The sequence below is a fragment of the Caloenas nicobarica genome, chromosome 4, assembly GCF_036013445.1.
Source record: "Caloenas nicobarica isolate bCalNic1 chromosome 4, bCalNic1.hap1, whole genome shotgun sequence".
NCBI lineage: Eukaryota > Metazoa > Chordata > Aves > Columbiformes > Columbidae > Caloenas > Caloenas nicobarica.
Genome location: NC_088248.1, coordinates 79380819 through 79405410, shown reverse-complemented (window position 1 = coordinate 79405410; position 24592 = coordinate 79380819). Strand labels below are relative to the sequence as shown.

Genomic DNA, 24592 nt, shown 5'->3' with positions numbered 1-24592 from the left:
ACGAGGGTGGCCCTGCGCCGGTGCCCGCGGGCAGGACAGACGGACACCGCGCGGGCAGGGAGTGACCCTGGGCTGTGGGCGCTGAGCCAGCACCCGCCTCCTTCATCCCCCTGGTCACAGCAGCTGCCGGCCCGTCACCCATCGCCGACCCCAGGGAGAGGACGTCCGGCTGGAGCCACCTCGTGCCCCCAGCGCCTGGCACCGCCACCGTCCCACAGCCCGGCCATCGCCAGAGCAGCTGTCCCCACATCTCACTGCCAACCCACACAACCCCCAGTGCCGGGTCCATCCACCCCGGCCGCGCTGTCTCGTCACCCCCAGACATTGCCATTTAACGCCCTTTGCGGCCACATCCGGGGACTGAGGGCCAGTTCCCCGGGACCCAAAGGAAATGCCCATCCCAGCAAGATGGTTCTGCACTTGAAATTCCTTTTTTAGAACTGAGAAGATGTATTTTAAGGAAATGAAAAGTAGTTATTTTAATAAACTTACGCAATGCTAATTTTAAGTCAGAATGCAGTATGAAGTCAAGCAGTTGTTAGTCTCGCCTATTATGTCAGTTATCTTAGCCTGTCACATTTGCAACTTCAAAAAAGTAACAGCTAAATTTGATTTTTTTAAAAATTAAACTCCATGCTTAGTACAGCTGGACTGATTAATATTAATTATCCTGCCATCCTTTCACTCTGCATTGATTGCATGCTCTCCACGGCTGCGTGGGATCAATGGTCAGCCCTTTGCTCTGCACTTAGCAAAGGCATCGGATTCACTTTCTAAAAAATGAGATAATAGAGTTTTTTTTCCCATTCCTCGGGAATTTTTCTGGTGTTACAAGACTTCTTCAATACCAGCATCTACACCTCAGAGAGGATTTCCTGCAGAAACTTGTTCTGGCTTTTACTGCAGCTGCCGAGGCACCTGCCTGGCCTTGCAGAACCAAAATGTCTGGTTTTCACAGCAGGAATGAGCTGTCTCCGAATGGGGTTTTGCGGCAGGATCGTGTCCGTCTGGCCACGATGCACAAACCGTGTCCGAGTTCCCCCAGCTGCAGGACAGCAATGGCCCCTCACGCCAGCTCCTGTCCGTGTGTCTGTGTGTCCCTGGGGACACTGCTCACGCCAGCTCCTGTCCGTGTGTCTGTGTGTCCCTGGGGACGCTGCTCACACCAGCTCCTGTCCGTGTGTCTGTGTGTCCCTGGGGATGCTGCTCACGCCAGCTCCTGTCCGTGTGTCTGTGTGTCCCTGGGGACGCTGCTCACACCAGCTCCTGTCCGTGTGTCCCCAGGGATGCTCCAGGCGGGGGACCCGGTGGGTTGGTGGCACCAGGCAGGGAACGGCCAGCAGGGAGCCCCGTGTGGAGCGGTGACGGGCACAGAGCCGGGGATACCGGCTGGGGCAGGAGCTGCTGGTGTGCACGTCAGTGACTGTCACCGCTGTGTGACACCGGTGTGTCCTGCAGAAACCCACCGGTGTGCCAGCATCCGTGGGGAAGAGCCGGAGCAGCCCGGGAGAAGCGCTGCAGCCACTACCAGCTCTGGCTGGGGCTGATCGATAATTGCAGCTGCAACTCGAGTGGGCAGAGCGGGATGAAGCTGCGTCAGACCTCTCAGGTACCACCCGCGGCTGCTGGTGCCGGGGCTGCCAGCTCTGCCGAGCAGCTGCCAAGTCCAGCCAGAGAACACGAAAAAACTTCCTTTCCCCAGAGTCCCTGCTCAGTGTGTCCAGGAGATGCTGCTGGAGCTGGAGCCAGCAGGACCAGCGGGGGACCAGCAGGAACAGTGCAGGACACGGCACAAGAACCGTGGCCGGGGTGACCATGGGTCAGGACACCAGGGACACCATGGGACCCTTGGAGCCCATCACCCTGCATTTAAAGTTAAGGGATTTCTTGCTTTTAATACCATTTTCTGATTTTCGCTTCCACGCTGATTAATTCCATCTGGGCACTCTGTCCTCAGTGAAACCCTTTGTGGGTGATGTGGCAGAAAAACCCCGTCACCATGACACCCACGGAGCAGCAGAGTCGGTGGCAAGTGCCGAGGGGGACAAGTGACGGTGAGGGACACCCGGCTGACACCACGCTTGGGGTGAGGTGACACCGCGCACCGCGATGTGGCTGAGCACAAAGCCATGCTCAGAAATACCGAACACACGAATGCCACAAAACGGAGGACTTTAGAGCTGGGAGGCAAGGAGCAAAAGTGACTGGGAGAGGTCAGCAAGAAGCCACCCTGATGCCACTCCGCTCTGATGGAACAAGTCCCCTTCCTGCCACCTCCAAGAGCCACCACCAGTGACCTGGTGACGAGATCTGAGTGCCGGTGCTCATACCAGACGGACAGGAGCAGAGGGAAGGTCTCTGAGGGACCGTGTCCCGCTGCTGCCCGACACCGCAGCCAGCACAGAGCGTGTCCCAGCACCTGGACCTGCCCCACGCTCCAGCCGACCCCAGGGACGAGCCCTAGGGCTTCTGGGGCGACGTTTCCCTTGGAGGGAACAGCACAGGTCTGCCTGACAGCGTCAGTCTCTCCTGCTCTAAGTGACAGCAACCAGAAAGGCTGTTTCCACTGGTAAAGCCCCCGCTCGGCAGCTGGGACAACACTGCAGAGTCTGGCTGTTTCCAGGAGAAAGCGCCGCTGGGCTCTGCAAACCCAGCACCAGCACCAGCACCAGCAGCAGGGGCCAAATGCCCGAGCCCCATCCCCAGTTTACGACAGGCTGTTCTGGGCAGAGAGTGGCTCCCACTGAATCCTTACCCTGAGCCAAGGGATCCTGCCCCGAGCCACAGCAGTGCCACAACATGTGAGGAGATGCCGCTTCCCAGCCGATGTTTGACCGACGCTGCGCTGCCATGCGCAGCCACGGTGCCTCCGGCAGCCGCGGAACCGCAGCGGGGCTGCACCGGGAACACCGTCCTGCTGGGACGGGCAGCGGCTGCCGGCTGAGCCCAGGGGCTGCCCAGAGCTGGGACACCCGCCAGCTGAGCGACCGCGGCCTCGGCTTCTCCAGGTAACAACACCGACCACGCCAGGCTGCAGCCTCAGGCGCTCGCGGTGAAGCACACGCAGGCCTCCCCATGCCTCAGCCGGACCCACGCACAGCTGGATCCCAGATGTGGCTTAATCTGCTCCTGGGTCCCAGATGTGGTTTAATCTGTTTCTGGATCCCAGATGTGGCTTAATCCGCTCCTGGGGCCCAGATGTGGCTTCACCCGCTCCTGACTGTCCCCTGCCTCCTCCCTGACACCAGCAGCAGGCGGGTCCGTGCCGGGTGGCAGAGCCAGCAGCACCATCCATGCCTGGTGGTGACCCTGCCACTCCCCGCGTCCCTCACGCTGTTATTTGCCATCACCGCTGCTCCCGAGCCCGGGCGCAGGCGGCTGCAGCGATGCCAGTTCTGGTGGCGCCTGGGCAGACCCTTCCCCTCTGCCCGGCTCGGTGGCCGCTCTACTTGGGATGCGTTTGAAGAATTATGTTCCTTGGCCCTGCACAAGGTGCTGAGTGACGCGGACACGGCCCACGGGATGTGCTGCAGCCAGGTTACCATGGCAGAGTCTCTAGAGCAACAGCATTGAGATGGAAATCAGAGCAACATCGGGGGAGAGGCATGGGAGGGACAAGCCGCCTCCTCTCCGCGAGGATAGCTGTGTGTTGCTCTTCAAACTACTATTTCTTTTTTAATTAGATTAATTTATAAGGAATTATCTAAGAATGCCATGAAATAACGCAACGCAGGAGCTCCAGCTGTCCCTGGGCACATCCCAGCCTGCAGCCAAGGTCCCCGCAGAGTGCGGCCCCATCCTCACCCTGTGCGGCACCGAAGTGGCGCCAACCGGGCCTCGGCACCGGCTCCTCCTCCTGGCACTGACCGACTTCACCGAGCACTCATGGCTCCATGAGTCACATTCAGCTGCCACCCGGCACCGTCACACCGGCGGCTGGAGGAGCTCGACACCGGCTGCCAGCAAAGGAGGCGGCCGTGCCGCAGTGCAAGGGGCATCGCCCCCACTCCCCGGCCCCCCGTGCCAGCCTGGTCCCCCCACACAGCAGCGCTGAGCCCCCGCGGCCCCCGTCCCGCCGTACCTGGGAGAGCAGCGTGGGACCCTCCAGTGGGGACTCCATCAGCTGGTTCAGGGCCAGGAAGAACCGCTGCAGCGAGCGCTGGAACTCAGCCGTCTCCTTCCCCTCGTACAGCCTGCAACAGCCAGAGTCACCGCGCTGCCGCCGCGCCCACCCGCCGGCACTGCCATGTCACCCGCCAGCCAGTTCATTGTGCTCCGTGGTGACCGTTTGCCACAGCTGGGCTAGCAGTGAGCGCTGGCACAGCCACTGTCCCGGCACAGTCACAGCCCCAGCACAGTCACTGCCCAGGTACAGCCACTGTCCCAGCACAGCCACTGTCCCGGCACAGCCACTGTCCTGGCACGGTCACTGTCCTGGCACGGCCACTGCCCAGGTACAGCCACTGTCCCAGCACAGCCACTGTCCCGGCACGGTCACTGCCCAGGTACAGCCACTGTCCCAGCACAGTCACTGCCCCGGCACGGTCACTGTCCCGGCACGGTCACTGCCCAGGTACAGCCACTGTCCCGGCACGGTCACTGCCCAGGTACAGCCACTGTCCCGGCACAGCCACTGTCCTGGCACGGTCACTGCCCAGGTACAGCCACTGTCCCAGCACAGTCACTGCCCCGGCACGGTCACTGCCCAGGTACAGCCACTGTCCCAGCACAGTCACTGCCCCGGCACGGTCACTGCCCAGGTACAGCCACTGTCCTGGCACGGTCATTGTCCCAGCACAGTCACTGTCCCGGCACGGTCACTGCCCAGGTACAGCCACTGTCCCGGCACAGCCAGTCACCACAGTAACCCGCGGTGAAACCCAGTGCCTCTGAGCTGACTCGCCCTGCGCAGGGACCTGGGGGACGATGTGCAGGGACAGACGGGGAACGGGACAAAAACTCATCTCCCCACGACCGCCACTATGGCAAGAGAGAGGTGTTTGGTTCCTAATTGCGTTCTGGTTTCTAATTGTGCAAACAGCAGCAGAGCAAACAAGATCTGTCCAGTTTTGCTGAACAGCTATTTTTATTGAGTCGAGTTCTTGTAAAAACTTGGCTGCTTTGACTTATGTAATTACAGTTGGACAGTTCTCCTTTCACATTCTCCTTCCCTACCTGGTACCCAGCCCAGGGGAACCCCTGAGCAGGCGGGTTTGGCCGTGGGAACAGCCTTTGATCCACTTTGGGCACCTCGGACGTGCCCAAACGTCCGGGCTGCGCCACAGCCAGTTCACAGCCCTGGTCTGAGCCCCAAGCCAAAGCAAAGCTCAGTTAAGCCAAGATCAGGGCTGGTTTGCATTGCTGCAGCAGACGTGGGTCAGCGCGGTCTCTAGTTTATCATCAGCTCTTGGTTTGGAGGATTTCCTCAGGAAAACTGCCCAGCAGAGCCCAGCCCTTGAGCCCTGTGCCTCTGGGGTGCGAGGACACCGGTTGCTCCCACCCCGCTCCCACAGCGTCAGGCTCCGCACGCAGCCGAGCTCGAGCCGTGGCACAGGAATCCTGGCACAGAAACCCCGGCACAGAAATCCCACCAGCACCGATGGCAAAGAAGCAGGAAAAATCATCCAGCCCCCAGCTCACACGGCAGATTAGCATAAACTGCGATAAAACCATGCTGGACGGGGTTTCCTCGGAAAGGGACACACTGCCTGAGACCCCTGGAGCTGCAGCCAGAGCAGTGACAGCCTTCGGGGACCCTGGCAAGGTCTGGCGGAAGGGGCCATGGGGACAGCCAGCAGCTGCGGGGTCCTGGCGGCACAAGTGACTAGCCGAGGGGGCAAGGGGACGGTCCTCGCCAGGGCACTGGGCTGCCCCGGGGACAGGAGAGGGGTCGAGGGGGCCGTGGCAGAGCCCGCGGGGGCTGAGCGCTCGCTCAGGGGGCTGCGAGCTGTGGGGCAGGTGGCTGCGGGGGGACAATGATGACAGCGGGTGACATCAGCTCCCCCCACACCATCAGAGAGCGCGCCCCGCGCGGGGCGAGCCCTGGGGTGACAACAAGCACTTTCAGGAAAAGTTTGCCCCCGCGGTGGCAGCCGAAAAGCAGAAGCAGCTGGAGGAACTGCAGGGAGGAAGCAGCGAGCGGGAGGTCACGTCACCCACCGTGTCACCTAACCCGGCCCCCCAGCCCCCGGGGCAGGAGGGGACCGGGGAGCCCCTTCCCACACCGCGGCCACGTGGGCTGGGCGCCGCTGCCACCGTCCCCGCAGCCACCCGGCAGCCCCGTACAGTGACTCCAGCGGTTCCGCACACAGCCAAATAGATACAGCGATCTGCAGTAGCTTATTAGAATTACAATCTAATTTCTTCAAATTACAGACTGTGTACAAATTGTAGCACCCTTTAAAGTATTTAGAAGATCTGAGGAGTTCATGTTATTGCAGTGTTAAGATCACTAATGTAAAGGGAAGATGAATAAAAATGCTAAATGTCTTCAGGGATGTCTTAATTCCAGTGCAAAATAATTCACAGGACTGCTTGCAAATGCGCCGTGTAATTAATTTTCTCTGCCAGAGGTTCCATAAGCTGGGCGATTTGCTCTGTATTTTCCCATGACAAGGAGGCAGATACCTCGGTCAGTGCCGGAGCACCCAGAGCCCAGAGCAGCCGCCTGGCCATGGACGTGACCCCGGGACGCACAGTGCAAGCCATGGGGGAGACGTGCGAGCTGCACGGGGAACGCCAGCAGACGCCAAAGCCAGACAGCGAAGACAAGGTGGGGACAGTGAGGTCTGAGAGCTCCTGGGGGTGCCAGGACCCCCACGCAGCCCCTCGCTGCACACGGGGCACCCGCGGGGACACTGACACGCAGCCTGGCACCTCCCAGGTGCCACCCCGGGCTCTCACTCCCCGGATCACCCCGCCGGCCGAACCGCAGCCCCCACACAGGGCAACCTCGCCGCTCCCTGGCAGGGGCTGGCGATGCCGCGGCACAGGGACCCCCCTCACGCCTCTTCCGGGGCCACTTCGGCTTTCGGTGCCATGTACAGGGAATGAAAGAGGAACGTAACTGGCTTTTTCTGGTGACACTGACTGGTTGTGTTTTCAGTTTTTGAGCCCAGCAGCATGGCCGGGCTCACCCACGCCTGCCGGGGGAGCCTCGTTTGTCCCATCACGTACATTAGCACGGGAACCTCATGGCCCCGGGGAACAAATCAAACCAGGTCCCGGGAGGAGTCTGGAGATACCGGGGAGACTTCGACCTTACCCTCAACAGCAACAAGGAGCCATTGGGGCTCCGACCCCTGACACTGCATATCACAGGATCACAGGGTGGTTTGGGCTGAAGGGACCTCAAAGCTCCTGTCCGCAGTGTGCTGGGAACTGGGCTGTCACCCCTGGGTGCCACTTCTGGCCCAAGCAGCCAGCACCAGGCAGGTCGAGGTGCCAGTGCCGCATCCGCAGGGCCAACGGTGAGCACCAGCACCGCTCCTGTGGCACAGGGACCCCCAGGACCTTTCGTCTCCCTCCCCAGCGGCTGGCACAGCCCCCGGCAGAGCGCGGCACCAGACCGGTGCAAACCCTCGCCAGCACTTACTGGGCAAAGAGGCGCCGGGAGCGGACAATGAACTTGAACACGTACTCCAGGGCCTTGAAGGTGCGCAGGAGCGGCTCGCAGGGCTCCCCCCGGCTCGCGTGCTCCACGTACTGCGTCAGCACCGAGAGCAGCTTCCTGCGGGATGGGGACACATGGCCAGGGCTGGGCGGGATGGGGACACATGGCCAGGGCTGGGCAGGACGGGAACGCATGGCCAGGGCTGGGCAGGATGGGGACACATGGCCAGGGCTGGGCGGGATGGGGACGCATGGCCAGGGCTGGGCAGGACGGGAACGCATGGCCAGGGCTGGGCGGGACGGGGACACATGGCCAGGGCTGGGCGGGACGGGGACGCATGGCCAGGGCTGGGCAGGACGGGAACGCATGGCCAGGGCTGGGCAGGACGGGAACGCATGGCCAGGGCTGGGCGGGATGGGGACACATGGCCAGGGCTGGGCAGGACGGGGACGCATGGCCAGGGCTGGACGGGATGGGGACACATGGCCAGGGCTGGGCAGGACGGGGACACATGGCCAGGGCTGGGCAGGACGGGGACGCATGGCCAGGGCTGGACGGGATGGGGACACATGGCCAGGGCTGGGCAGGACGGGGACACATGGCCAGGGCTGGGCGGGACGGGGACGCATGGCCAGGGCTGGGCGGGATGGGGACGCACGGCCAGGGGTCGGCTGAGCAGCCTCGGGGCAGCGCTGAGCCGTGCCGCGCTGCCCGCCGGGCACTGCCCAGGCTCCGGCCCCAGCCCAGCCCTGTCCGTCCCCACACCTGTGTCCCAGCCCCGTCTCTCCTGTCCCCCTGTCCCCACACGCACTTGTAGGCCAGCGTGGCGCTGAAGTGCTGGCGGATATAGGCCTCCAGGACTGCGTTGAAATGCTGGAACTTCCTATCGGCCACCAGCCCCACGATGAAGACCTGGGGAGCGGCAGGGACAGGCTCAGAGCGGGCAGGACACCTGGGGACGCCAGGTGGCCACAGCCGTGGCCAGAGCAGCATTGACCCTCCGTGGGGCTGCTGGGACCCCAGAGCCCCCTGCACGCCCGCCCAGCCTGCCGGGATGGACAGAGCTCCAAGGCCAAGAGCCCCAAATGAGCCCCATGGCCACAGGAATCTCATGGGCAAGCTTGTGCAGAGCTCGTCCTGTCACCGACCCCGGTGTCCCAGGAGAGTCACCACAACCCTGACCCTCCCCTGGGCCCGTCGCTGGGGCTGCTCCTGTCTTGCTGCAGGAGAAGCACTTCTGGATCTTGCTGGAATTGTCCGCTGCAGGGACAACGTCCCCATCAGCCACAGCCCTGCCCTGTGCGGGGTCAGCCGAGCTCTGCCGACCCGAGGGAGGAGCCGGGGGGCTGCGGGCTCTGAGCACAGCGCGGGGATCAGAGCAGTGACCCCCATCTGAAACCAGCCCAGGGCCCGTCCTGCACCCGCCGCTGGGCTCAGACCCGGGCTCAGACCCGCGCTCAGCACTCGCAGGGACGCAGGTCCTGCTTACCAGGGCATCGAACACAAGCGTGTCGTAGACATCCGTGTCTGAATTCTCCATCATGATGGAGAACAAGGCGTCCAGCGTGTCCTGGAGGAACTGGGGGAGACAAGAGGATGTGAGGGCTCAAGCATTAACTCTCAGCATCGTGCCAACACGCCCCTGGGAACTGTCACATCCCGGTGTCCCCAGGGAGCAGCCACATGGGGACATGGCCGAGAGGTGAGTGTGGGGGCTGGGAAGGGAGGAGGTGGAGGGGAAGATCCTGCGCGGGGGAAGATCTGCCCTACCTTGATGACCTCCCCGCCGTCCACGTGCATCAGGTTCTGGAGGTTCCCGGCGAGCAGGCTGGGCTGGGAGCGCCACTTGAGCAGCCCCAGCAGGTTCACTGCGCGGGAGGACGGGACGCTCAGCTCGGCCTCACCCGCTGCCCGACCCCGCCGCGACCGGCCCCCGGCTGCCCCAGCCCCCCGAGAGACCCCGTCCTTGGGGACAAGGGGTTACTCACTGCTGGCCCCACGCAGGGTGGGCACACGACAAGTGCCTGTTGTGACCAAACACCCATCGTGACTGAGCGACCACCGCCCCATCGTGCCAGGAGCAGCCAGAACCCCCCCAGCCCCCTGCACAGCAGCTGCTGGGCACCCAGAGCTCCCTGACCTCAGTACCACAAAAGCTGAAACCCAGCAGAAGAGCAGGCTGGCGCTGCAGAAGCTGTAACTGCTGCTGTTGCTGCAGGGAGGGAATTAATGGAACAGCGACAGCCCAAGCCCGGCTCACGCTGAGCTGCAGAGGCCCTGACCCCGGCAGTGATGGGTCACAGCACCCTGTGTCCCCAGGCTGCGGGGCTATGGTGTCCCCAAGCCCTGTGCCAGGACTGCTGTGTCCCCAGCTGTGTCACTGCGCTCCAGCACCAGCTGGACGCAGAGTTTCTGTCCGTTGGCCTCGCAGGGGAGCTGCTGGAACGGGGGAACCCTTTGTCCCACTGCCCGTCCCCTGTCCCAGTGCCACAGCCACCGGTGCTCCCTGCAGCACCCAGCACTCCCGGCAGACAGAGATGTCACCTCTGGGCGCTTGTGTCACCCACCCCGAGGGACGGGTGGTGGCTGCAGGGCCTCCTGCAGGGACACAGACATGCACTGACAAGGTGGCAGTGGCCCCAGCACCAGCATCACCACACGACACAGCACGGTGAGACCCGGCAAACAGCCAGGCTGCTCGTCCCCGTCACCGCAGAGGTGTGTGCCGTGTGTCCCCAGGCTGGACACCTGCCAGGGCGCTGGGAGCACAGCCCCGTCAGCCCCCGTCCCGGCGCCCCCTGCTCACTGCCAGCCCTGCGGGGAAGCGTTTGGTAACGCCAGCAGTTCCCCAAGGCTGCCAACACCCCCTGGTTCTGCCACCTCCCAAAACATTCCGTACAAGGCAAAATCCATCTGCAAACGCTGCTGCGTCTGTGCCGAGGTGGCTCGTGCACTCTCGGCTGCAATGGAGCTGCACAAAGCGCACAGGGCTGGAGCCAGCGGACAGAGAACGGGTGTCAAATCAGGAGTCCCGCTCCCACCCGGGCTGCGGGGGCCTGAGGAAGGTCACAGAGCACCCAACAGCTCATCCAGCGGCTCCATCCTCCGGGGCAGGAGCAGATTCATCCCCATTTGCAGAGTTGGTGAGGCCGTGGCCCTGCTGAGCACCCGCAGCCCCGGCAGCGGCTGCACACCCAGCGCTGGGAGCGCCTGCAAACACTCGCAGCCTGTGATTGTTCGTTCTCATTCCCACACCCTGCGACACTAATCTGCTGTAACTCAGGAGGGCTCAGGAGACAGATAAGCTGAAAGCCAACCTTCATGAAAAAGAGAAAAAAAAGAGCAACTCTCCCAGTTACAGCCTGGAGCTATCGACCCAGCGATATGCAAACAGAGCTGGCAGCAAACCACAGCCCAGCCCAGCGATGCGGGCGCCAGAGCGGCACAGCACAGGGCAGGTGGCAGCGGTGGCACAGGGCAGGAACCGCGACCCCAGACTGCTGGCCCGCGGGCAGGGCGGCGGCAGGCAAGGCAGCAGCGTCCCGGCTGCAGGCGCCCCTGCCCAGCACCGCCCCTCCTCAGGGGACACAGGCCACCAAAGCACCGTGTCCCACAGCAGCACCGTCGCCACGTCCCACAGCAGCACCGTCACCACGTCCCACAGCAGCACCATGTCCCACAGCAGCACCATCACCACGTCCCACAGCAGCACCGTCACCACGTCCCACAGCAGCACCATGTCCCACAGCAGCACCGTCACCACGTCCCACAGCAGCACCATGTCCCACAGCAGCACCGTCACCACGTCCCACAGCGGCACCATGTCCCACAGCAGCACTGTCACCATGTCCCACAGTGGCACTGTGTCCCACAGCAGCACTGTCACCACGTCCCACAGTGGCACCATGTCCCACAGCAGCACCGTCACCACGTCCCACAGCAGCACCATGTCCCACAGCAGCACTGTCACCATGTCCCACAGTGGCACTGTGTCCCACAGCAGCACTGTCACCACGTCCCACAGCAGCACTGTCACCACGTCCCACAGCGGCACCATGTCCCACAGCAGCACCGTCACCACATCCCACAGTGGCACTGTGTCCCACAGCAGCATTGTCACCACGTCCCAGAGCAGCACCATGTCCCACAGCAGCACTGTCACCACGTCCCACAGTGGCACCATGTCCCACAGCAGCACCGTCACCATGTCCCACAGTGGCACTGTGTCCCACAGCAGCATTGTCACCACGTCCCAGAGCAGCACCATGTCCCACAGCACTGGCAGCACCGGCAGGCAGTATCTGCAGAGCCGCTGCCAGGAGCAGAGCAGTCCGGGGTGGGACACAGCGGTGGGGGACACATGGCCCTGCTGCCACCCCCGCGGAGTCGGCACTCACCGTTCTGGGTCAGCTTCGTGGAGCAGACGAGCGTGGAGATCTGGAAGCTGTCCCGCGCCGACACGATCAGGCCCGACGCGGCCCCGCTCATGCGGAAGGAGGAGCCGGAGAGGAGCTTCGGCTCGGGCAGGTTCCTCACCGAGGGCAGGGACAGGTACGCGCTGGCGTCCTCCATCCTCCTGCTGTCACCCTGCAGGGCAGAGAGGGGCTGGCACTGGGCAGAACAGCCCAGGACCCCCATGGACAGGGCTGCCCCTGGTCTTGGTTCTGACCCCACGTCACGTCCCCTGCGGGGGACTCTGCTGTGCAGAACAGGGCAGGGCACAGAGGTCAGCGGAGCTGGCGGCTCCCACCTAACAGCACCCTGACAGCTCAGGGACCTCGGGCTCGTGGGAGACACTGGGACGAGGAGCCAGACGGGGGAACTGCTGCCTGTGCTGCGGAGCTCTGAGCATCCAACAAAGCTGCTCCCTGCAGGACTCCATGGGGACCCACACTCAGCCGGGACAACCGGCCGGGAGAGACACGAATCTGTCCGCAGGGAGGACACAGGAACCAGCGGAGGAAAAGCACAGGGGAGGCCGGTGACACAGAGGAGCTGGGGCCGGGCAGCAGCACCGGGAACGGAACACACAGCTGAGCACTGCCGATGGACACACAGCAGGACAGGGGCAGGACACCGGGCAGGCAGCAGGACACCGGGCAGGACACCGGGCAGGCAGCAGGACACCGGGCAGGACACCGGGCAGGCAGCAGGACACCGGGCAGGACACCAGGGCAGGACACCGGGCAGGCGGCAGGACACCAGGCAGGACACCGGGCAGGACACCAGGCAGGCAGCAGGACACCGGGCAGGACACCGGGCAGGACACCGGGGCAGGACACCGGGCAGGCGGCAGGACACCGGGCAGGACACCGGGCAGGACACCAGGCAGGCAGCAGGACACCGGGCAGGACACCGGGCAGGACACCGGGGCAGGACACCGGGCAGGACACTGGGCAGGACACCGGGCAGGACACCGGGGCAGGACACCGGGCAGGACACTGGGCAGGACACCAGGCAGGCAGCAGGACACCGGGCAGGACACCGGGCAGGCGGCCAGCGCAGTCCCACAGCATCACCAACACCAGCCTGACGGGACATTTCCTGCCCGCATGGGCACACCGGGGTCCCTCCACAGCACAAAAGAGCACATTTATTTGTGTCCCCTACTCTGAAGTAGAAGAATTAAGACGACGTTACAGCCGGGAGGACCCACTGGGTGACTTTCTAAACGATCCTTCCTTGCTCGCTGGCAAGACTGGGACACGGGGGATGTCCAGAGCCGGGCGGACACGCGAGGACGGGCGCAGCCATCTGCCGCCAGCTCAGCAGCACTCGCTTACAGCCTGGCAACAAACGGAGCGTCCATGCTCCCTGCCTGCAACCTCACACGATAAAATCCTTCCCGCTGAAGGGCAGATGGAGATCACAACACTGTTTGCTGCTGGCTTTTCTCCCCACCAAGCGTCCCCATGGCACGCAGCCGATGTGCGGGTGGCCCCGCGCTGCTTCCGAGGGCACGGAGCCCTCACGGGGTGAACCGGCTGCACTTCAGACATTTCCTGACCAACACGAGATCAAGAGGTCTGAGGAGCTAAAAGCTCATCGTTCACATTCCTCTGGCAAACAGATAAAAAGATGAAATAGCTTCTGACTTCCAGGATCAAGCCCCAGTGTTTGCCGGGAAGAGCAGTAGTTGGCCACGGTGAGGACAAAGCCGTGCACGTGGCTGTCACCGCTCGGGGGGTCACCGGGGAGCACGATGGTTCAGCGAGGGCAGCGACAGCCCTTTGAGGAGAAGCCACAGCAGGAGGGGGAGCGCAGGGTGCGACCGCCAGCACCGGCACAGCCTCAAGGTGCTCCTGCCGCAGCACTGGCTGCAGAGGGACAGTCCCCGAGAGCCAGGGACTGTGTCTGCAGCTCTGCGGGCTACAGCAGCATTCAAAGAATCCGGGTGTTTTGCCCAAAAATACCAGGAGGAGGGACACAGAAACTATTTCAAATGCACAGGAGCTGCTGGGGAGGGAATACATGGCTCTGTCCCTGTCCCCTGGCTGGCCGGGCACTGTGGGTCCCTGTGTGAGGGACAGCGGTGTCATAAGAGCAGGAGATGAGCAATGGGAACGGCAGCGCCGGGACGGAGTGAGCAGGGACGGCTCGGGGACAGCTGGTCCTGCCTGGGGCAGGAGGTGGACGAGATGGCCCCAGACAGACAGAGGGACACTCAGCCCCTGCGGGGCAGCTACATGAGTGTGGGGCAGGAGCACCCTGAGGTGACACCGTGTCAGACCCACCACGCGTCCCTCCGACGTGGGACAAGAGTGCGCTGGCAGCAGCCACTCTGCAGGGACACCCCGGCTGCTGAGACGTCCCACAGCTGCAGAAACAGCATTGAGGGCCAGGAGGGAACTGCGGCAATGAAGAGGAGGTGATGAAGAGGAGGTGATGAAGAGGAGGAACTCCTCTGTCCAGCTCAGGAGAAGCGCTGGCTGAGGCCAGCTGCATGGGTGATGAAGAGGAGGTGATGAAGAGGAGGAACTCCTCCATCGAGCCCGTGGGGAGCGCTGGCCGAGGCAGGCTGCGCAGCTGCCACAGCAGCCAGGAGACAGACCTGCTCATCCGCAAAGATGCGGGCTTGGGAAGGGAGATGGGTCAACCTCAAGGAACTGGTCACATCACCAGGAACAGCAGGAAAACCAGAGAAAACTCCAGCTAAATGTAGAGCAGCCCAGGGACTGAGGTGGGACAGTGACCCCCGGGAGGCTGGAGCTCCGTGCCGGTGGGGAACGCTGCAGCGAAGCCGACACACCGAGCCCTGAGCTCGCCCGGGCGGGGGGACCCACTCACACCTCCCGCTGCCCTGGCAAAGCCACCCGGCTGGGAGAGGGGACACGGGGGCGCGAGGGGACAGTGCGGTCACAGGGTCTTTCACACTCCAGCCTCACAGCTGGCTGCATTTTTTCCAAACACACACTGAATTTTCCCTCCTCGCACTCTCTGCTTTCAGAAGAAAAAGTGAGTGGTTTTAGGCAGAGGAAGCCTGGTGAGATCAGGTAAAGCGCAGCAAATATCTTCACGGAGACATTCCCTCCCAAGTCAGTTCAATTTAAGTTACTGTTTTCTAAACAAAACTTGTCATTTGCAAAGGAGCCACGTGGAGATTAGAGATGCCATGTGCTGGGAGCAGTGACAGGAACCCCCACCACCAAGGACAGAAATGACAGGAGGGAGGGAGGGACCGGGAACCCTCGGGGACTTTGGGGACGTGCCACCAGCACGGTGGCTCTGGCAGGGGCTGGGGGCCCACCCCGCAGCCTCCCCGCTCCGAGGGCTCTGCCTTCCCCGCACCTTGTACAGAACCAGGTCGTGCTCCCCGTCGCGCAGTGTCGTGCCGTCCGGGCGCATCAGCTTCACGAAGGCCATGGAGAAGATCCGCTCGCTCTTGTCCTTGGCTGTGGGGACAAACGCAGGGTGAGGTGACGCGGCGCAGGAGGAGCCTGAGGCTGCACCGCACGGGCAGGGAACAGCAGCACAGCCACAGCGGCTCAGGGCTGCGGGGAAATCGTGGTTCTTGTCCCGGAGCCCACGGGCTGTGTCCCCGGCAGTGGGACCCCCGGCACTGGGGAGGAGCTGCTGCAGCTATTTGGGAGCCTCAGAGCGGGAGAGGGGACAGATGGCAGCGATGGCCGGTGTGCAGCCAGAGGAGCTGCCAGCCCCTGCGTGTGCTGCCCGGGCAGGGGCCACCAGAGACACTGCTGCGGGGACAGAGGGGCTTGGGGCTGGCACGGCTGGCGACAGGCAGGGCTTGGGGTAGGCAGGGCTTGGGGCTGGCAGGGTTTGGCTGGCACAGGATCAGGCCACCAAGCAGCAGCTGCAGGTTGCTGCAGTGGCCCTGGGGAAGATCCCTGCACCGCAGGACATGCCGCACCATGTCCCATCGTGTCGGGGTTCAGCGCTGCGAGGGTGCAGCCTGCGGCACCGCAGCCCGGTGGCAGCTGCAGCCCCAGGCTGGGGGGGGGGGGCCTGGGATGCAGAGAGAGGGCTCTGCGATGCAGGGCGGGTGCTCTGGCATGCCAAGCAGAGGGTCCAGGATGCAGAGCGGGGGCTTGGGGAGCCGGGCACAGACACAGCACCCAGGGAGCGGCTGCTGTTGGAGGCCGTGGTGTCCCAGGGCTCTGCTGCTCCCTACGGGCAGCGGGGACCGAGCAGCGCGGGGTCGGCTGCCTGCCTTCCACACATGAGCCCAGCACCCCACGTACCCCGCACGGTGCTGGGGGGCTGCTCATGGCCCCCCATTCCCGCAGCCCCTCTCCAGCGCAGCCTGGCCGGGAGCTGCTGGGGAAGAGCTGAACAGACACTTACAGTCGCTGGAGGAGCGGTGCCGGAAGGTGAATCTCAGGTGGGTCTTGTGGACGTCCTCGATGGGAACAGCGATCTGAGCGAGAACAGGGGGCGTGTGAGGACGAGAGGGTGCAGGCTGAGCCACCTGCCTGGCCCGGACCCCTGAGCTTGGGCAGCAGCTGCGCTGAGCTGCCAGCTGATAAATCCAACCCCACGCGCTTTCCTTTCCATTAACGAGGCTGCACTGATGCCACAGGTGTCTGTGCAGGGCCACTGGCATGTCCCTGAGCCCGCGGGGAGGGGCAGGAGCGATGCAGGGGCATCAGCGGTGACACGGTGACCCAGGGGACATCGCCTCCCTGCTGTGGTCACCTCGGTCCCCGTCAGGGGTCAAGCCGTGACACCAGCAGCGCCTCCCATCCCCCTCGAGCCGGGCACTTCGCCCCTGATGGGGTGTCCCCCGCGACGGCTCAGTCCTGCTGCGCGGGAGAGTGAGGGGCACAGTCTGGGGGGTGGCAGCCTGGGGGGTCCCACCCCAGTCCCACCCGTCCCCGCGCGCCGGGGCCGGCACAGACCTTCACCGTCTCCATCCAGCGCTGGTGCCGCTGCTGGTAGTAGACCACGGAGCGGTACTCGCTCGATGGCTTGTCCCCCGCGCCGTGGTAAATCACGTTCTGCAGGGAGGGCAGTGGCATGAGAGACATGTCATAATCAGACCAAATGAACTCCAAGGGCTGAGGAATCCCGTGGCAGCCCCGCACACTCCAGCCCCCCGAGCTGCTGTCCCCACCTGAACTCCCAGCACAGGTGTCGCTTTACAACAACCAGCCCGCACGGGGACATCTTTCCAACTGCCCCTTTCCAGCCAGGCGCCGAGGGGCTGCAAAAGGCTCCCCTGTCCCGTCCCTGTCCCCTCCACCCCCACCAGGCTTTGTCCCGCTGCCAAAGGGAGCCAGTGATGGACACGCGTCCCCCGGGGCAGGGTCACGGCTCGGCTGCCCAGTGGGACGGGCACTGTCAGGGAGGTGGGGGCTGTGCCCCCGGACCAGCCCAGCGGGACCCTCAGCAGCGTGCAGCCTGTGCCCTAGGAATGGTGAGAATGGTGCTGGAAATGAGAGCAAACGCCCTGGAGAGAGACGGGGCAACAGCCTGTCCTGGGCTGGGGGGAACCGGGGCTGAGCCGTGGCCTCGGGGGGTGGCCAGGGGCCTGGATGTCCCCAGGGGAGGGGGACTTTCTGTTCCTTTCCACTGCTTTCCCAGTTCTTTGTTCTAAAGGGCAGCTTCAGGGGCTCCAGTAGCCACAGAGGCTGCTCCAGCCGGTTCCTGCTGGCACCAGTGCTGCTGCCTCTGCCGCAGTGGGTGACAAGGGGGACAGCCAGCCAGCCCAGGGCTGATCCAGCGCCTGCCGTACCTGCACCACGCTGCCCGACTCGTCGCAGACGCACACCGTCACCTCCACGTTCTTCTGCGTCTTCTTGCTCCCCTTGTCGAACTCGCCTTGCACCAGCGTCAGGTAGATGTCGTTCCTGACGTCTCCTGCGGGTACAGCCCCATCAGCAGCGGGACTCCCTTACCCCCACACTGGAACCCCCAGAGACCACCCCGGGTGGCCCAACGTGCCGCCCTGCTTGCCTGGCATGATGACCTCTGGGTAGCCCAGCTTGCGTGCCACCACCGTGCTGCGGTCCACCAGGTGGGGATGGTCCTTCCGCACCTGGCTCAGGTCACCCCACAGCATCTTCAGGGACACCCAGAACCCTGCAGGGACAGAGACGTCGGCCCCACGGAGCCACCAGCGCGGCTCGGGCTGCGCCACGTCCTGCTGTGCCGGGCTGCGGCCACACGTGCAGGATGTGCCGGGGGGCTCTACCTTGTCCCTTGTGGTTGATGTCCTTCCCCTCCACCGCCTTCCTGATCATGTTGTGAAGAAAATCGTTGTCACCAGCTGCCCTGCAGATCCCAGAGCGGGCAATTCAGAGGAGCTCACACACACCGGGACCCCACGCCTGCTCCCGCGGCCAGCACCAACCCCAGCACAGGGACCCCAACCTGGCCCCCACGGTGGCTCCCCGGCAGGATGGCATCACAGAAACACAGATGGTTTGTGTTGAAAGGACCTTCCCAGCTCCCCCAGTGCCCCCCCTGCCATGAGCAGGGACATCTGCACCAGCTCAGGTTGCTCAGAGCCCCGTCCAGCCTGGCCTGGGATGTCTCCAGGGATGGTTCAGCCACCACCTCTCTGGGTACCTGGGACAGGCTCTCACCACCCTCAGGGCCAACAATTTCTTCTTCACGTCCAGCCTGAATCTCCCTCCTTTAGTTTAAAACCATCACCCCTTGTCCTATCGCAACAGGCCCTGCTCGAAAGTCTGTCCCCATCTTTCTTATCGGCCCCTTTTAAGTCCGGAAAGGCTGCAATAAGGTCTCCTCGGAGCTTCTCTTCTCCAGCTGAACGGCCCAACTCTCTCAGCCTGTCCTCACCCACCGCAGCCCTGGGACCCCCGCACCGTGTGCCCGAGGGGGACAGAGCTCTGCAGGGCTCCCATACCCCTGAGTGCATCTCTGCCCACAGAAACACCTCCTCTGTGCTCTGGGGTCCTGGACCTGGTGACATCGTGTCCCAGGGATCCACGGTCCCTTTGCAAAGCCACATTCAATGGAAAAATCTTTTATCTTTCATCTGGTACCTCTTGCCCCCCTTGCAGCCGATGTCCTCGTGCCAGCCAGGCCTACAGAGCACTGCCCCCCGCCCCACAGCCCCCCACCACCTTCTGCCCCCGCGGGACTCACAGGTGCACGGGGATGAAGTGCTGCTTGTCCTCGTCGCTCTCACACTTGCCCTTGGTGATGTCCGTGATGTCCATCACTGCGGCACAGAGGCGCAGCGTGGGGGAGCTGCCAGGGGTGCTGGCACCCCCAGCCCAGGGCCCTTCATGCCGAATCCTCCAGGGACCAGCACCCAGGACAGTTTTGTCCCACCCCGCAGCCACCGCTGTGCCCGTGTCCTCAGCTCTGACACTGCTGTGCCCTGGTCCGTGCCCCACAGTGGGGTCATCCTGCCCCACTGAGACCCCTCTGCCGCCCACAGACACTCCAAGCTGCTCGGGGCTCTTGGCAGGAGGAACCCAGCACGCACACAGCACCGCGGTGATGGCCGTGCTGCCAGCGCGGGCTGGACCTGGCACCAGGCACAGCTCATCCGCGGGGACGCTGCGGGGAGCTGCGGCAGCACCAGCCCCCGGCACGGCGCAGGGTCCCCGCTGGGGAACACCCCCCGGCAGCCCCAGGGCCTGCCCGCGCTCCCCCTCCTCGCCCAGCACTTCTCTGGCTGCTGGGGACAGCACCCCTGTCCCTCCAGCTGCGCACCTCTGCGGAACGGCACAGAGATGGTGCGGCCACCACCGAGACCGTCACCACAGGTGACCTCAGAGCTCTGGGGCAGATTTGGGCCGAAACAAGCCATATCCAGAACCCTCCATCACCCACAGACGGGGGTTCGGTGCAGGACGGACAGGTCACTGCAGAACAGGCACCAGGACAGTCCCTCTGTCCCCTCCACAGGAACACACTCAGCTCGGAGCCCAATCGGCCACCGATACATTGGTAATTCATCTGGTAACTTCTCTGTGGCTGAGGTCCCAGCACACGCTAATTAGCCGAGTAAAATAAATATTTTCCTAGCACAGCCACCCGATGGGGCTGAACAGCCAGAGCAGGACCAGGGGGCTGTGGGTTGGGCTGGGATGGGGACACAGGGCATCGAGCGCAGGGATCAGGGCAAGCACAGCCGTGCCAGTGGGGTTGGGGTCTGTGTGCAGGATGGGGGTGCCTGGCAGGGGCAGGAGCAGCCCCAAACCCCCACACCCCCCAACCAGGGAGCCCCACGGAGCCCAGCAGGCAGGAGGCGGGTGCTGGGGGTGCTGGTGCAGACAGCGGGGGGGTGTCCTCTGCACCACACAGCCCCTGCGCTCACCAGAGATGCCGAAGGGCCGCCGCAGCCCCGTGCTGAGCTTGCGGCTGAAGCTGTCCCGCAGGTCCATGCGTCCCACCCGGATGATCTGGCACACCAGGAACAGCCGCTCCCGCTTCAGGTCTGTGCTGCCCAGGTCCTGGGGGGGTCAGGGGCTGCATGAGCCGGTGGCACCGTGTGGGATGTGCCTCTGCCAGCGTCGGGTGGCCGCGGGGTACCAGGGTGTGTGGGAAGGATGGGCCAGCGGGTGAAGAGCCACCCCGGGTCCCTGCTCCTGCCACCCCAGCTCTGCCTTCAGGGGCGGGGAGTCTCCCTGCCCTGTGCCCCACGGAGGGGCTCGGCTGAGGGGCACACACCGCACTGCCCCAGGGAGCCTGGGGATCCTGTGCAGCCCAGGCAGCCTGAGCCCAAGGGACAGGGACAGCGCTGGGGCTGGTGGAGACTGATGGCCACGCGGGGCAGCCAGGGGCAGGCAGCACGGCCAGGGGGACACGTCGCCCTGGGAGGGGACAGCTCTGACATGGTGTGGGGTTCGGGGGGTGGCCATGCGCCCCAGTTCCAGGCACCCCATGGGGGCCGGGTCCTGCAGGGGCCAGCCCTGCGCTGTGGCACGGGGTTGTGGCACAGGGCAGGGTCACGCCGCGGTGCACAGGGTCACGCTGCAGCGCGTGGGGACGCGCGGCCGCCGCCAGCAGCGGGCACGGGTCAGAACTGGGCGAGACCCAGGGGAGCTGGGCTGCGGGGGCTGGAAGTGCTGATGCTGCTCATTAGCATTGATTTCCCTGGCTCATCTGCATATCAATGGCTCCGCTTGGGCCGTCCTGAGGGTCAGCTCAGCTCTGCTGGCGCAGCGGGAAAATCGCTGGGTCAGCAGAGCTGCTGGCGCTGCCCGCGCCTGCTCCGGCCCGTGGCCAGGGTCCCTGAGCCCGGCTGTGGGCAGGGACGGAGCAGAGGCAGAGGCACGGGCACCCCAACAGCCCCACACACCCTGAGCCGGAGGGGGGGCTTTATAGGCAGCCCCCCAGCAGGTGCCCCCATCCCAGTGCCAGCACTGGGGTCCATGCCAGAGCCACAGGGCTGGCTGGGCTGCGGAACATGGGGGGAACGGGCAGCAGGGAGAAAGCAGTGGGCAGCAGCGGGGGTTTGGCTGCTCGGGGGCACATGGGCTGTGGCGAGGCCTGGGGGTCCTGTGCGGGGTGCTGGATGCACCTGAAATTCTGGGGGGGCACCCCTGCAGGCAGCGGGGAGCAGGCGCAGGCAGTGCTGGGGGGAGCGGCAGCTCCTCAGGGGCTGCGCTTACCGTGAAGATGGCCTTGAGGTTGTTGAGCAGCTCGATGTCCTGGGGGACGCCGGTGCTGGCCCAGCGGATCACGTAGTTCTCGCTGCGGGGGGAGGCGAGGGGTGAGGAGCCCACAGCGGGGCCAGGCACCGCGACGGCAGAGCTGGAGCTCAGTGTGTCCCTGGGTCCCACAGACAGCGGCTGCGGCCAGCGGCCCACGGGGAAACACCACAACGGGGGCTGGAGGCTCCGGCCACAGGCAGGGTGCTGCTCGGGCCCCAGTTCACACACCTGGCCTCTGCCAGCTGCCCCCACACAGACCCCTTGTCCCACCGGTGGCCCCAGTGGTGACACAGGACTGGCCCAGCCTGGCCATCCCCGGCAGCAGGACACTGCCACCCAGCCCTGCCCGCGGGACAGGCAGCTCACCGCGCTCAGGACATGTCAGCTCACGGGTCCTGTGCATGGGGCCACGCTGCCCCGGTGGCACCTGCGGGCTGGCACGGGCTGAGCCGGCTCCTGCCTGCCGCGGGCAGATCCACGCAGGGCGGCACGGCACAGCGTGACGGGCCATGGGGTCTCGGGCACACAGCACCCGAGCAGGATGAGCCACAGGTATCCCACGGGACAGCTCTGTGAGCCACAGGTGTCCCATGGGACATGCACAGCCTGCACACTGTGACAAACCCTCCCACTCTGGAGGAGAAAACCCTGTGGAAGGGACGAGCCTGCAGGGCAGGCAGCCAGGCTGGGCAGGACGGGCAGCCCGGGGTGGGCAGGGGAGTACAAAGGGGCGTCCCCGCGCAGGGAGCCAGGACAGGGACGCTGCAGGGAGCAGCAGATGGGCACCAGCCGAGCTGGTGGCAGGGTCGGTGGGGGGCTGGTCCTACACCCTGGGCCCACCTGATGATGCGCTGCTCGGCGGGGTCGTACAGCGCCATGAAGAGCTGCGCCTCCTCCCCGATGTTGCAGACGAAGTTGCGCACGCAGAGGTAGAGGCTGTGGGATGGCGAGGCCGCCCGGCGGGTGCTGCAGCCCAGCGCGCTCTGCTGCGGGCTCTGCGGGCACGAGATGGTTCAGCCCCACGACACGGCCCCACGGCACAGCCCCTGGCATGGCACAGCCACACAGGGGGCAGCAGGCTCTGGGCAGGGGGGGTCAGCGTGCCGGAGCAGTGCTGGCTCTCACCGTCTCCTCCTGGATGCGCTGTGTGACGGTCTGCGCAGCCCTCCGGTGCGCCTGGAAGAGGCTGATGACGCTGGTTCTGTCAGGGTCCAGGATGTTTTCATCCTCGTCCCGCACCACCAGGTCCAGCGCAAGGATCCTGGGGAGGCCAGGACAGGGTGAGGCTGAGGCAGGGGACATGGGGCTGTGCACCCCAGGGGGACCCATCTGACATGGGGCTGTGCACCCCAGGGGGACCCGTCTGACATGGGGCTGTGCACCCCAGGGGGACCCGCCAGCCCCGGCACAGGCTGGCACGGGGCCTGAGGGTGCAGGACAGACCCCAATAGGTCCCAGCAGAGCCCTGGCGAGGGGACACTCTCCTGCCCCAGCCAGGGCCTGTTGCCAATAGCCCTTGGCCAGGTGGCTTTCATGGCCACCAGCTCTCACTGTCCCCAGCCACCACAGGACAGACAGCCAGCACAGTGGGGACACAGGGTGCCCCAGGCACTCCCAGCCAGGGTGATGGAGACACAGGGACAGCCAGGCCGGCAGGGACACCACAGCAGAGAGGCCGAGTGTCCCTCAGCACTGTGCAGCCTGTGCTGGGCTGCAGGTGCCCAGACCCCCATCCTGTCCCCGCGCTCACTTGTTGCCGTAGTCGATCTTGCCCGTCACCTCCTTCTTGAGCTGCAGGAGCTCGTCCTTGGGCAGCGTCCCCGAGAGCAGCTGCGAGCGCCGCTCCATCAGCTCATACATCATCTGCTTCACCTGCCGGTACTGCTCCATCTGCCCCACCTGCGGGCAGCTGCACCAGGTCACCGCGCGTCCCCGCGGGCCCCCCAGCGCCCACATCCCCCCGGCCCTCACCACGTAGAGCTGCTTCCAGATGGTGGCCCACTCGCGCAGCGTGGTGGTGATCTCCTGCACCATGGGCATCTCAGCAGGAACCAGGCTCTCCTCCACCCTGGGGGGGCACGGGGAGCCCTGCAGCCCCGCAGCCCCCACACTGGGGGGCTGAGGGGGCACCCCCATGCCCTGCCAGTACCTACCCCCTGCGCTGCACCACAGCTGCCTTCAGGTGGATGAGCGAGGCCGGGAAGATGCCCTGGGGGAGCCGGAGCCGTCAGTGCCCGCAGGCTGGGCAGGACTCAGCCCCTGCCGGGGCACGGCCAGGGGCCCTGTCCTGGGACTGAAGGTCCCAGCCTGGCCATGCCACGGGTACCCAGCGTGTCCCCAGCAGGGACTGGACAAGCCACCAGCTGTCCTTGGACCCCCCGCACCCCCTCACCTACCCGGGCAGCCCTGTTCCGGAGCGAGTACCCGCGGTACCAGCCTGCCAGGGGAGGGACAGGGACACGTCAGACGGGCTCGGGGACAGGCAGCCCGCGGCACGGCAGGGCTGGGCGCCCCCCGGCAGTGTGGCTGAGGGAGGGTCACCCAGCCCCGTGTCGGGGTGCAGCCGGGGGCCCCTTACCCTCGGAGGTTTGCAGGATGTGCACCGTCTCCCCGATCTGTAGCGGGAGGTGATGCTCGCGGGTGCGTGGGAAGTTCCACAGGGCTGTGGGAAGAGGAGCGGGGAGCTGAGAGCCGGGGTCCCTCACCCAGACCCCTCATCCAAACCCCTCACCCTGTGCCCTTCTCAGGGGCAGCGTGCCCTCCACCAGCCTCCCCACAGGCAGCAGAACCACCACAACAGCCATCGCTCAGCCCTGAGAGACGATGCGGGGTCCCAGCCCCACAAACACAGGGGGAGCTGGCAGGGGCAGCAGGGTGGCAGGGGGTG

General features: G+C 64.8%; 1 protein-coding gene across 1 annotated transcript in view; it reads right to left on the bottom strand.

Moving 5' to 3' along the window:
- Nucleotides 1–24592, bottom strand: part of LOC135988304 (dedicator of cytokinesis protein 2-like) — a 63887-nt gene that overhangs the window by 37712 nt on the left and 1583 nt on the right. Inside the window, exons 2-23 of the mRNA XM_065634184.1 lie at nucleotides 24284–24367; nucleotides 24102–24142; nucleotides 23859–23914; nucleotides 23677–23773; nucleotides 23456–23604; nucleotides 22831–22966; nucleotides 22546–22700; nucleotides 21664–21745; nucleotides 20367–20502; nucleotides 19184–19259; nucleotides 18264–18343; nucleotides 18026–18151; nucleotides 17805–17929; nucleotides 16969–17067; nucleotides 16415–16487; nucleotides 15401–15504; nucleotides 12010–12199; nucleotides 9383–9480; nucleotides 9102–9191; nucleotides 8424–8524; nucleotides 7595–7729; nucleotides 4082–4193 (exon numbers count right to left, since the gene is read on the bottom strand). Of these exons, the coding sequence (XP_065490256.1) occupies nucleotides 4082–4193; nucleotides 7595–7729; nucleotides 8424–8524; nucleotides 9102–9191; nucleotides 9383–9480; nucleotides 12010–12199; nucleotides 15401–15504; nucleotides 16415–16487; nucleotides 16969–17067; nucleotides 17805–17929; nucleotides 18026–18151; nucleotides 18264–18343; nucleotides 19184–19259; nucleotides 20367–20502; nucleotides 21664–21745; nucleotides 22546–22700; nucleotides 22831–22966; nucleotides 23456–23604; nucleotides 23677–23773; nucleotides 23859–23914; nucleotides 24102–24142; nucleotides 24284–24367 (2345 nt within the window). The remainder of the gene's footprint in view (nucleotides 1–4081; nucleotides 4194–7594; nucleotides 7730–8423; nucleotides 8525–9101; nucleotides 9192–9382; nucleotides 9481–12009; nucleotides 12200–15400; nucleotides 15505–16414; nucleotides 16488–16968; nucleotides 17068–17804; nucleotides 17930–18025; nucleotides 18152–18263; nucleotides 18344–19183; nucleotides 19260–20366; nucleotides 20503–21663; nucleotides 21746–22545; nucleotides 22701–22830; nucleotides 22967–23455; nucleotides 23605–23676; nucleotides 23774–23858; nucleotides 23915–24101; nucleotides 24143–24283; nucleotides 24368–24592) is intronic.